This window comes from Crocodylus siamensis, chromosome 4 (genome assembly GCF_052110815.1).
Source record: "Crocodylus siamensis isolate JL-2025a chromosome 4, ASM5211081v1, whole genome shotgun sequence".
In the NCBI taxonomy this organism is placed as follows: Eukaryota; Metazoa; Chordata; order Crocodylia; family Crocodylidae; genus Crocodylus; species Crocodylus siamensis.
In genome coordinates this window covers 209,552,844-209,565,686 of record NC_143398.1, presented here as the reverse complement: position 1 = coordinate 209,565,686, position 12,843 = coordinate 209,552,844, and the positions used below count along the sequence as shown (strand labels likewise).

Sequence of the window (12,843 nt, the reverse complement as noted above, 5' to 3'; positions counted from 1 at the left end):
GTGGCCGCTTGGCTTTCAGCTCAGGATGCTTACACCCTACACAAACCAGCAAAAAGACGTTTTAAAAGAAACAAGACTGTTGTTTCAGATATTGATGTGCAATGGCAGGCAGATTTGGTGGGTATGCAGCAGTTTTCCAAGCTCAATGGTGGGGTTAAGTTCATCTCAACAGCGATAGACATATTATTAAAGTATGCCTGGGCCGTGGGTCTAAAAGACAAGTCAGGTGGTGAAATATCTCGGGCCTTTAAAACCATTTTTACTGAGGGCCGTGTACCTCGAAAATTACAGACTGATCAGGGAAAATAATTTTTAAATAAGTCTTTAAGCAAGCTGTTAAAACAGTATAATATTCACCGTTTTGTGATGAATGGTGAAGTAAAAGCGACAGTGGTAGAAAGTTTTAACAGAACATTAAAATCAAAGATGTGGAAGTATTTTACAGCCCCCAACACCTTTCACTACACTGATGTGTTACCAGAGTTTATAAAGAGTTACAACCACAGTTTTCACAGAACTATCTGCACCAGGCCTGTTGATGTGAACTTCTCAAACTCTCAAAGAGTGTGGAAAACTGTGTATGGGGACTATTTCAAAATAAAACCAGCAGCACCCGTGTTTAGAAAAGAACACCACGTGAGAGTGTCTAGGACCAACGGGAGGTTTGAAAAACAACATTCATCAATGAGATTTTTCATAGTGGATGAAGTCCTTAGACACATGCAGACACCTGTATACCGCCTAAAAGATTATGAAGATGAACCTATTGAGGGTTCTTTCTAACCTGAAGAACTACAAAACATGAAGACACACCTTTCAAAATCATTTCTGAGACTAAAAAATGGGGGTACAGCCTGCCTTGGGGGTATTATACAACCATCACAGAATTACTGGATCTTATAAACAATACAATTACCACCAATCCTACTTCACCCAAACTAGTTATGCACTATGACCGAGCATTCAGGAAAGTGAGACTTAAATCCAAAGATAACTCCTATGGTTTTTATACGCATGGTGAGCTAGCCTATATTTTGGGAATGTTACCCAGAGTCTCTGCTAAAAAAACACCCTTCCCTGTTGATATTACCGGTGGGTTCAACTCGCTGTATGTCTACACGGACGTTGTGGAACATCAGCTTGTTGGGGAGTTTTCGGTATCTTTGCTACGCTGCGTCCCTATCTGTGGCAGCAACAATGAGTTTGTGACCATCACATATGACAACCTGCCTTATGTCCCCATCAGCCAGCACCACATCAACACAATCAGCATTGAAATAAAGATGGATCAGAACAAACACGTCTCATTTTGCTTTGGCAAGGTGATCATTAAGCTTCACCTATGTCCCTGGAAGACTTTGAGATTTTAAAATAAGTAAAAGCATGATGGTGATGGTAAAAAAACTATGGGGACCCTAATTTGTACAGAAATTACTAAAGCCCAGGCTGGGTATGGTCTTCCCGGATATCAGGGGTTGCCCATGATGTACAGGGCTGGTGTGGGAGGCATATTTTGCAGCCTCTTTAGAAAAGCCGTTCTGCTTTGAGACGGGGTCTGGAGATTATTAAGCCCCACACTAAAAACACAGCACAAAACATAGCCAAAGATGTGATTGATCATGTCTCCCGAGCTGTCCTAGCTAAGGTGGTCAAGCCAGCAAAGCAGGAGGGGTCGGGTCTCATGTATATTCAAAGAAAGAGCCTTAAAAGAGAGACACAACAGACTCTGGATGTGCAGGACCTCCTCAACCCCTTAAAAAGAAGACGGTAAGTCAATGGGGCAGCAAGACATGAAAAACCAAGAAGCAGCCTGAGAGAAAGAAGGGGCGCTCTCCTGGAGGAAACAGAAATATATTTTAATCGCTATGGCCTTTGTTCACTGTGGGTCTGAAGAACGCGCCAAATCTGAACTGGATATATTTCAAATAGCCCCTATGCAAACCTGCATTGAGAAAAGCCTGTATGTTGAGATCCCCCCCACTCTCGGCTATTACCGAGTCCAGCTCCCTTGACTTTTTTATAGCTGGGAATGGCAAAGATTACATGGATTTGAACAAAATGCTGATGTACCTTTGTTGCAAGATTGTAAAAGGCGATGGAACTGATCTTGATGCCAGGGCAGTGGTGGGTTTGGTGAATTACTCACTAGCCTCTGTCTTCAGTCAGAGATGTCACTCTGGGAGACCGTCTGATAAATCAGAGCAACAACTGTTACCCCTACTGAGCTTTCATCAGGTCGGTTCTCAACTACAGCGATGACACCCTCGCCACACAATTTTCTGCCGGCTTGTTTTACAAAGATACTCCCAGCCATCATGAAATGGTTGCGTGGGATGGCGATTAATCAGGGGTTTCATAGACGGGCAAACCTGACAGGCCAGAGCAAAAAGATAGAGCTGCTTGGTCATCTCCATAGCAATTTGTTTTTTCAAGAAAAACTGTTGCTGAATGGCATGGATGTGAAAATTAAGCTGACACACAGCAAAGTTGCCTTCTGCTTGATGGATACCACAGCGGCTGGCCCCTGTAAACTAAAAATCACATCTGCCTCACTTTTTGTGAGAAAAATGAAGGTAGCACCGGGTGTCCAACTGGGCCGCACGGAGCCCTTGCTTATGGCCAATGCTAAATACCCTATAGATTGCGTAGGTATGAAAGTGTTTAGCATTCCTGCTGGCAGCTGCGTCAGCAACCAGGAGAATCTGTTTCTGGGGCAGTTGCCCAAACTCATTGTCATCAGGTTCGTGGATAACAATGCCTTTAGCGGGAATTATGCTAAGAACCCCTTTAACTTTAAACATTACAATATTAATTTTCTGGCCCTCTATGTCAATAGAGAACAAACCCCGACAAAGCCCCTACAACCAGACTTTGAGAATGGTAACTGCATGAGAGAATACATGCAGCTGGTAAACATACGAAAGACCGGGCCCTGATAATCAACTGTGAGGAGTTTGCTCTGGGGTATACCTTGTTTGCCTTTGACCTGTCTCCTGACCAGGAGTGTGCTGATCATTATTCGCTGATTAAAACCAGGAACCTGAGAGCAGAAATACGCTTTGCTGCGGCTTTGCCCACCACGGTTAACATGATTGTGTACAGGGTCTTTGACAATGTCATAGAAATAAATCAGAGGAGAAATGTCCTGTTTGACTATACGTGAAGATGGACACCTAACAGCTCGTCAGGGTTTTATCCTCAGACCCTTACACCAAAGAAACTTAGATGTTTTCCCCTGTGACTGGCTTCCTAAGACTTGACTGTCTAAAAGGCCACTGACCTTGGTGGTCAACACGCACCGGCATAATCAAGCTGGAGAACGCTGGTTGGCTGTTTACTTGAAGGAGCGGAACCACGGAGAATTTTTCGACTCGTACAGTCACCCCACAAACAGCTCTTCCCTCAAAGCATTATGTTGTTTTTAAACACGAATGCTACCGACACTGTTTTTCAGATGAAATAGTTACAAGACCACCAGTCTGTTGCCTGCGGATACCATTGTGTGTTTTTCCTACACCACCATAGCAAGGGGTTATTGTTTGAACAGATTTTAAAATTGTATTATTCGGACAATTTAGCACAAAATGATAGGGCGCTGATGCATTTTGTAAAAAGTAAATATAAAAATTTCCATGTGGCCAGGCCTGCTCAAAACATGCTTCGATATGCCCAGACATGTATTTCTTCCAATGACTTTCATGAATTCTTTGTCTAAATAAAACACTCAGCTGATGTTGTGTAAATAAAGTTGTTGTTATTTAAATGTGAGTGTGTACGTGTTTACAGTCAAAAAATCCTCTGTAGACAAAAACTTTATAGCAATATAGAATAGTTTATTTCAAAGCATAAAAATTTACATAGAGAGCCAATGGCTTTTAGAGACAGATTTTCACTTAGACGACGTTGTTGGTGTTTCTTGGTCTGAGTCAGATACTTTCAGGCATTCCCGATAATCATGATTCATGACGTTGCCCATAATAGAAGATGGTACGTTCAGCTCAGCCATGGCTTTCATAAAGATCTCCCAGCTTTTATGAGGATGTTTAGTAGTCCTGGAGTGAGTCTGAAGGGTTCTCCAGACCAAGTCAAGCATGTTAGACCCCTTGATGAGCATCCGTTTGTAGACAAAACCACCTTGATCATCCCAAGAAGAAATATCCTTGTGCTGGCTCAGCTTAGTGAGCAGTACCTTAGCATTTTCCTGTACCGGACATGCACGTTATCCAATACTTCCTGAATGACTGTTGGGTTTTGTGGGCGGTTTCTAGGGGGGTCTGTTCCAGCAGAAATAGGGTTAATTTCCCTCTGTCCAGATCACTCTGTTTTACGTAGGTCAGGTATTTCTGAAGCACTGGGTGCATACAGTTTAGCCTTATCATATTCTGCTAAACCTGATCTTTGGAGAATATCCCTCATTTCAACATCCAATAAGTAGGTTGCCTCTGTTCTGATATTTTCCTGAGGCGGTGGGGGAGTCCTTAATTGTTCCAGCTTGTGTTTGGGCACCAGGTACATTTTTTCTGCGTGCTCCATCACCAGCTAGCCAAAAGCCCCGTAATCAGAGGAAGAGCAAAACTTAGGAGAGATCCAATAAATCCCCCAGACTGTTTCACCAGCTGTTTCTTTTTTTTAAGAGGTAATCTTCTGTTACTTAGGTATTTTATGATCCAGTGTCTCTTTTTCAGCACACGAATTTGATACAGTGTCAAAGGGATGTTTCCTTTTAAGGTGTTCAGAGCAATTTCTGAAATGGCCGCTACTAAATCAGTAGAGGCTGAGCAGAGTATAGCTTTTCCTGCTGTGGGGTGGATTGAAGAAGCAGTTTTAAGAGAGCCAAATTTCTTTTTACACAGCTAGACATGTTCCCCTTCCACCATCTCGAGAAGAGGCTGCTACTACATCATCTCTTTTTATTCCCACCCGCTGTTTTTTTATAAGTATAAGCAGCCAGTTGGTCGGGAGGAAAAATTCCTGTTCTTAATCTAAAAGCATCCAGAGTAGAAGCATTTAAATCAACCACCAGATACCCGTAAGGTGTTTTAGTGGCTGCTGTCACAGGCAGAGTCCATCAAATAATCTACTACAACCATATTTTTTTTATTAGGAGGAAACAAATGGTCATTGTTGAGACTGTCTGGTAGACCTTCCACAAACTTGATAAAAGGATATTTACAAAGCAGTTCTTTATACAAAGGTTGCCAACAGCTATAGCACCACATGATATTCTCAGGCATAACAGACAATATTTTATCAGCATGATCCAAAAGGTTTATAAAGTAACTTTTACCACAGTTGCTTGGGCCTGCCAAAATCACAGAAAAGGGGTGCTTCCAATGCATATCCATCTTTAAAAACCAAAGGGGAGGCTGTTAAAGTTTTCTGTGAGGGCCCTTTTGTCATAAACAACTTTCTGCGTTTTTCTCAAGGTTTTGGTTTCTATTGTCTACTTGCTTGTTCCTGACAATAGAGCACTGTTGCATCACAATTGTTTTAGGGGTGTCCATAGCAGGGTTTGCCCCATAATGGAGAACAAGATCTCTCAAGGTTTCAAAGTTGATTTTTTCACTGTTGGCCACATTCAGGGTAATCTCTTTGACCTTCAAGCAAACTTTTCCCCTGGACAACTTGTACCCATAGGTTTTCGGACCGGCCAACACAAACTCTGTGATGTGTTCATCTGGTGGGATTTCGCTGGTGAGCTCACCTAAATAATCACTTAGCGGGAGGTTCCAAACTCCCTCGCGGCTCACAAGTATCACAGAATCTGTGTCATGGTACAGACACCGGTCTTGCAAGCTGTCTAACAGCTCGTACAACTCTAAGCGTGCATAAGCAGTGGTAAAACGAGCTATAAAGATGTTTTTGTTACCAGAGAAAGCGTAACGCTCTTTGGCATGTTTCCAAGACACGGAGGCTGCCTCATCATCAATAAAGTCGCAAGATGAAATTTCATTGGCAGGAGAAAAGAGGTAGCCAAAGAGTTCTTCGGGGTCTCTAACGACGCTTGGGCAAGTCAGTTCTCTGACCGAATTTACCCCACGGAGAATTTAGAAATAATTTTGCTATTTGGCGCTTTGCAGGGTTGGGTTTGATATGGTCTGGGCATAAAGTTACTCCTTCTTTTTCCAAGAAATTGGCCACATATCTCTCTTGTTTTTCTTGGTCAATACACCAGGTGGGGTAGCCCGAGGCTTTCTGCTTCTGTTGGAGGTGCATTTTTATGTAGTGTGAAAAAAAGGTGCTAGACTTTTCAGCAAAATGCCAGACTTCATAGAATTGAGCTACTTTGTACCCCTTGGCGATAGCTTTATTCAATTCTGGTGTGCATCATGTACCCAGGAGGCCCTGTCTTCATCAGTGTGGTTGCACTCTGGCTGTCTTGTTTCCGTGCAGAGGCGGCACAGCATGAACATTAGTTTCCCGTTCACCCTGGTGGGTAGCACAGGAAAAAAAGGTTTTGCGGTGGGTACAGTTTCACCCTGGCTATTCCAAAATAGCTCGACAGGGGTTGGAAATTGTCATGAATGATTCCAGGATGTCTGGCTGGGTATTCCTTCATTTTGTTTATAAAGGGGTAAAGACTGGTAAAATCTCAATAGTGTATTTGTTCTCTGGGTTTAGTTTGGTAATATAGACAGATGGCATTAGTTCTCCCACCAAAAAGAGCATCCCTAGGCACCAGTGGAGAAGGCAGCAGGCTCCTGTTTAAAAAATCTGCCAGCTCCCCATCTGTTTCTAACTGAGCCCTCCACTCATGCTCCCAAATGGTAAACCCCTCTCTCTTGAGATAATTGGTCTTGTGCAATGCCTGATAATTCAGAAACCCGAAGGTGGTCCCTGTCAATGGGCTCTGGTCTTTCTCGTTGTACCAAGTGACTTAACCGTGGAAAAAGAATCCGTTAAATTCAAAAGCTGTAGGTTCCCCATCAATGTTGGCATAGTCGTCTAAAAAATAGAGGCCTACCTGAAATTCCCCACCCTGTAAAGCATGTTGAATTTGAATATTTTATTTCTCCGAAATGTACATTAGCCAATGAATAGATGGGGTTGAAAACCTCTTTTTCCGTCTGTGACAGTTGTCCGGGGAGAGAAGTGCTATGGTCTGCGGTTCCAGAAACATAAACCTGTACATGGCCACACAGATGGAGGCCAGAGTGATGTATTGGAAAGGATCTATGCAGCATACTACACTTTGGAGTTCACCATCTACTTTCACTCGGTCTACCCGTTGTGTCATGTTCATAATCTCATCCCAGCAGGTCTCTTTCAAAATTTTTACGTCCTGCTGGCAATAATAGGCCATCTCCTTTTGTATGTCAAAGGTCTTATCGTGGTTATTCTGACACCATTCTAAAAACTGTCTTTCTCACCAGCCATCATATTTTCAACACTGTAATACTCCATCTTTGGGAGAGGCCCCACATAATTTTGGTTTTCTGCTGTGTTAAAAAAAGGTGGGAAATAACTTTTGCATCCTTCAAACCCCGTCACCTGTGGAAGCCTGCTAAGTTTCATTGGCAAAAAGTTTAAAGAATCTATAAAACTGATGCCTAGCCTGGTCACTTCAATACACATGAGTTTATCGCCCTGAGTGATTAGCTTCACGCCCATTTTTTCCTTCAATAACTGACAACAAAGTAACCATCATAGCCTTTGGCGATGTGAACTATGAAGGTGTAGTCCTTGAACTTTTTATCCATAAAGACCTTAATAAAATCAGACAGGCACTCTTCGCCCTTAAACTCCCAAGTGCTTTCTGGCTTTTTGGGCTTAGCTTTACAAGTCTTTTGGGGGTTTTCCCTGAAGCTTTCTGCGGTTTGTTTCCCCTGTCTTTAGCTCCATTGCAAAAATGTAGTTGGGCACGTGCACCCCATCTCCTGCACACATTCAAAAGCATAAAAAATGTACCCCTCGCCTTCTTCAGGCTCTTTAATCTGACGCATAAAGCACTAGTGTTTGTTTACATCTGTGATTTTCTCATAACGCTGTTTGCATTGCCACCCCTTACACTCGTGCTTTTTGTCCATGTAAGATTTACACTCATCGCACAGAGTTTTAGTCAGACGTTCAACCTGTTTTTCAGAGGCCAGGGCCACGTGCCTTTCTAAACACTCTTTGGAACGACAGAACAGCTTACAATTAGGGCACCTCTGTGTCCTGCCCACGTTTTCAGAGCAGTTTGGGCTCAGGCAAAGACAACATCAGAACCTGCATGTGTGGCTATGGTTGTACAACGTCTGACAAAGATCACAATAACTTCTCATGCCAAACACCTTTTTCACATCCAAAATACCATAATAATGTTCACCATGTAGCAGAAAAAACAGGTGTCAGGGTATCTGGGTGCGTTCTGTGATTTAAATAAATTCCACCCAGGTTTTTCCTTATGCATCACTATGTGAATGTTAACCTGTTCAAGGTCTTCAAACAAAGGTACCTGATGGAGCATAACCTTTTGACATATAGACATACCTAATTTCCTATGCAGTTCTTTGGCATCATCTAGCAGCTCAACATCTCTGGCCCCTCTATGTTTAGTAACAGCCAACAGACTGCCTGCAAACACAGGTTAGTATCATAGGTATTCAAGTCAATTAAATATTTCCTCTTTTTAGTAATGATCTGGAAATAGGAGATAGAGCTTATAACTCTATGGCTTCTACCTCCCCGGCCTTTCACAACGACCACAACCAGCCAAAATGTCAAATCGAGCAATATTTCTCTCTGGCTTTGTAACAGGTTACTGAACCACTCCAAAAACAGCTCTGGGGTCGAATTGTTTAAATTAATAGCTCGTGAGTATAAACAGTTTGCCGTGCTATCTGCCTGAATAGGTAACTGCACATAGTTATTGCCTGTGAATCTCTGTTGGAGTTCTGCTACAATTTCTTCCACCCCTTGGGTTATGGCTTCGTATGCCATGTGTAATGGCACACACTCCAAATTCACAAAACGGAACTCCTCAGTGTACCTTGTGCCAGCAAATCTGGCTACAAACCACTCTTGCCTTCTCACCTGCACCATATGTACATCCGGTAAAACATCCTCTGATGACTCAGGAGACCAGGAGGCGCTTGAGGGATCCTCTAAACTGTCTACTACACCAGATTTGTTATCCCAACCCCCTGACCCCTCAGGTCTTGGTGGTGGGGGTGGTCTGGGAACATTTGAGGGACCCTCTAACGTTCTTCTTAAATCATAGTCACCATCTTCCCCCTCTGGCTCTGTGGATCCTGGTGAAAGGTCAGGTCTGGGAGGCTGGGGTACATTTGAGGGACCCTCTAAAGGGCTTCCTAAACCATATTCTCCACCCCCTCTCTCTGGCTCCAGGGGTTCTGGTGAAGGGTCAGGACTGGAAGGAGGAGAAGTGTAATGGCACTTTGAGGGATCCCTAGGGGTTCTTTTTTTTTTTTTCCTCAACCAGTATTTAGCCTTCCCCATGCTCCTCTTTAACCAGGCCCTTACTTTTTGCCCTGCAAGCCACCTGCTGGTTTGCCACCCATTCTTACCCCCATGTTTACCATGACTCCCCCTCTTATGATACAGACCACACCTGCTGTCTGAGTTACACAGACTACCTCCTGTCTGAGGAAAATTTACCCTTTTGCTCTGGTAGTAATCATGATCTTTCAAGGCACTCTGCACACTATTTCTGAGCTGTATACATCTGCCAGTATCACCCCAAACCCCTCTCTGTTTTTCACAATAATCATGATCTTTCAAAGTGCTCTGCACACTCTTTCTGAGATGTATATGCCTACCAGTACCACCCCAAATCCCCCTCTTTTTTTCACACTAATCATGAACTTTCAAAAATGGAGAAGGACTCTCCTCTTTCTCTAAATTGTGTGAGTAATCAGTCCTGGGTTTCTTATTCAAAGGATCCAGATCACCTGTTTTGGGGTAGGGATCCTTGTCTTTTTACATATGGTTTTCTCAGAGTTATATGGCTTGTTTTCCTCTGAGGAATCATACCCTTCTATTCTGTCCTGGTGGTCTTCTGATCCTTGGGTATTATGATCTGCAGGCTGAGCATTTCTGGGGTTTTTGCTTGTGCTTTTAGAGGCCTCTGCCCAGACCCCCGCTCTTCTTCGGGAGTGGTGCATGTGATCACTTAGGAACAATAAAATTTACATCTCAGCATTGAGAATTCACTTTCCTCACACACTACAAATTTAAAATTTGCTTAACCCCCTACACACTGCTTCTCCTCCCACAAGAAACACAAAGTTTCAGAAGCTGATTTCAGAAAAATTACCTTTTACTACTGGATAAAAACATGACTGTATGTGCTTTTTCTACTTCTCTGTTTTAGAAGAAGAGATTCTGTTTGAAAACAACAGCTGTTATAACTTAGTGTGATTATAGTAACATAGCCACAAATAACCTACCATTTTAAAATAATTTTTACCTTGCTGTGGTAAAATTGCATAGAGCTTCTCCACCTGATAAGCTCTCTGTAATATAAATGAAATGATACAATAAGTAAGTCCTCTGTACTAAAAAATTAAATAATAGATTAAGGAAAATAGCATATGTATAAAGTAAAATATAACTGTATTAAAATAGTCACCACTAAAAGACAGTTCCACCCCTTTAGTCTTAAAATATGTGGAGATCTGGACACACCGATCAGCTTTTATTTATTTATTTATCTATTTTGATCTGGTTTATCTTTATGATACACACCTGCCACTCCATACCATACACAATCTGTGAGAATATATATTTTTAAATTCAGTCTTTATTTCCATCAAAAACTTTTACAATATTTACTGATTTCTTTTGTTAAACTTTCTTCTAAGAAGTGTTTTTTATCATTTCTTGTGACCATTAAGCCTTGTTGGCCTTATCTTTACAGCTGGCCTTTTGGTAAAAGATAACTCCTTTAGTCTTAAAACAAGAAGAGCTCTGAACACAATGGTCATTTTTTTTTGTGGTCTGGTTTATCTTTATAACACCCACCACTCCCCTACCACACAAAAACTGTGAGAATATACATTTTTAAATTCAGTCTTTATTTCCATCAAAACTTTTACAATATTTACTAGTTTATTTTGTTACCCCTTCTCCTAAGAAGGTTTTTTTTTATCATTTCTAGTGGTCATTATGTCTCATTGGTTTTATCTTTACAAAAAACCCTATATGTATGTGATTAGCGATCCAAGACACTAAAGCAAATGCTAATGTACACTAGCTGTAGAAAACTGTTGATGTGCTTTACAACCTCACATCCCCCACCCTCCCACCAAGATCAACAAAAGATATAATCCCCCACCCCATTTTAAACAGTTTTTGCTAAGCCCTTCTCTTAAGCAGGGTTTTATACCAATTAAGTGTTCAATATGGGGTATGAGTGTTTTATCTTCCTCAGTGATCAAATCATGAAGGGCAGCATTAGGATCTTCTGCAGAATACACAGTATTTAGAAGCTCTCTAACCTGAATTAAATGTTTCACAGTAATTCTGAGAATGTTCCTGGCAAACCCAATGATTAAAACAGCATTGAAAATGATATCAATACATATTTCCTGGCAAAGTTCCTGAATTATTTGGTTTATGTCTTCATCTAACCAAGTAAGACATTCTTGGGCTTCTTGACCCCCCTGGTCAAATGTGCACCCCCAGCATAGGTCAAAAAGTCTCTTCCTCAAGCAGTATTTCATTATGCCATAAAAGGAAACGTTAACAAGAGACTTCATAAAGACTTTATGTTCGTGTGATGTAATAATTTGTGTTGATTCAATGCCTAGATATCTTCTGAACTCTTCAGGCTCATCTGGTCTTTGTTCTCTGCAAAAGCATACACCTCCTTCTTGTGTACTGGTGAGTAGGTTTTCTAGAGTCATTATAAAGGCTTCATCTAACTGCAAAGGAGTTCAAATAAAGAACTTAGTTAGCTGCTGTTTAATCAGTCCTTAGCTACTTCCAAACACACACGTGCCATGGAGTGAACCCACACCGATACCCTGAAAACCTAAGTGCCCCCACAAACATGCTCCATATCTCTTACCGGTCTCTCCTCTGCGATGACCTCTATTTCGCATGCAGGCCTTGGCACAAAGATACCCTCTTCCAAATTCTCAACGTCTGCTTCGAGGGTCTGGGCCTCCTCCATTTGCCTGTTCATTGGATCTTCCTGAACAGGGTCAGATGTCTCAAAGAGTCTTTGGGCAAGGGGCCGTGTCTCCTCCTCAAACCTATTTCTACGGTAATGCTTTCTATAAGGCCATCTTAGGGTTGTAGTGTGTGGGCCTATAGGCATTGGGAAAGAATCCATATTCACCCCTGCTTGCCTTAGCACGGTCTCAGATAAACAGAGGGGTCGTTTGGGAAAGCAGATAGAGCTGGTGGGGTTGCCACCCAAATCCCACCCCCTCTACTCACTCCAATTGGTTCAGCATCATTCTTGGGAGGTCTGAGGCCTCTGAAACCTCTGCCAATTGGTTGGGGGTGGTGGGGCGGGTTGTTAGAGGGGTCACACCACCACACGGCCACCCCATAGAACACACCTGTGCTCCGGCAGGGGGCTAAATCAGTCTGGGACCTAATAGGCCATAACTATACCACGTGATCTAGGGCAGTTCTTGCAGCTTGAGGGATTGGGTTTTGGGGGTCTGCATGGGCTGTTCTTCTGATGTCAGGGACCGTGTGGTGCTAGTGTCACATACCACATGACTGGAGGTGGGGGCGGAGTTGCTGATGTAACACACCACATGACTGGGGCTGGGGGCAGAGTTGATGATGTCACATACCAAGTGACTGGGGTCAGAGGGCGGGGGGTGGTGATGTCATGCATCATGTGACTGGAGTCAGGGGGCAGGGCTGGTGATGTCACACCAT

General features: G+C 42.6%; 2 protein-coding genes across 2 annotated transcripts in view; one reads left to right on the top strand and one right to left on the bottom strand.

The window, feature by feature from the left end:
- CSRNP3 (cysteine and serine rich nuclear protein 3) overlaps positions 1–12,843 on the top strand; it is a 166,587-nt gene that overhangs the window by 10,726 nt on the left and 143,018 nt on the right. The gene's annotated exons all lie outside the window — the stretch shown is intronic.
- LOC149867527 (uncharacterized) lies at positions 3,890–12,280 on the bottom strand. The gene is made up of 5 exons (XM_090041715.1): positions 12,014–12,280; positions 11,330–11,867; positions 8,473–8,556; positions 5,652–5,848; positions 3,890–4,201 (listed from the first exon to the last, which is right to left on the bottom strand). Exons 1-5 carry the CDS (start codon positions 12,278–12,280, stop codon positions 3,890–3,892), a joined length of 1,398 nt encoding a protein of 465 aa, XP_089897841.1.

What these genes read in the sequence shown, in the direction of transcription:
- LOC149867527 (XM_090041715.1), bottom strand. Translation starts at nt 12,280, where the DNA reads ATGGATTCTTTCCCAATGCCTATAGGCCCACACACTACAACCCTAAGA. An exon ending in CCATATTGAACACTTAATTG is followed by an intron (nt 8,557 to 11,329) that starts GTATAAAACCCT and finishes CTGTGTTTGCAG; the next exon opens with GCAGTCTGTTGGCTGTTACT. An exon ending in AGAACTGCATAGGAAATTAG is followed by an intron (nt 5,849 to 8,472) that starts GTATGTCTATAT and finishes ACATCTTTATAG; the next exon opens with CTCGTTTTACCACTGCTTAT.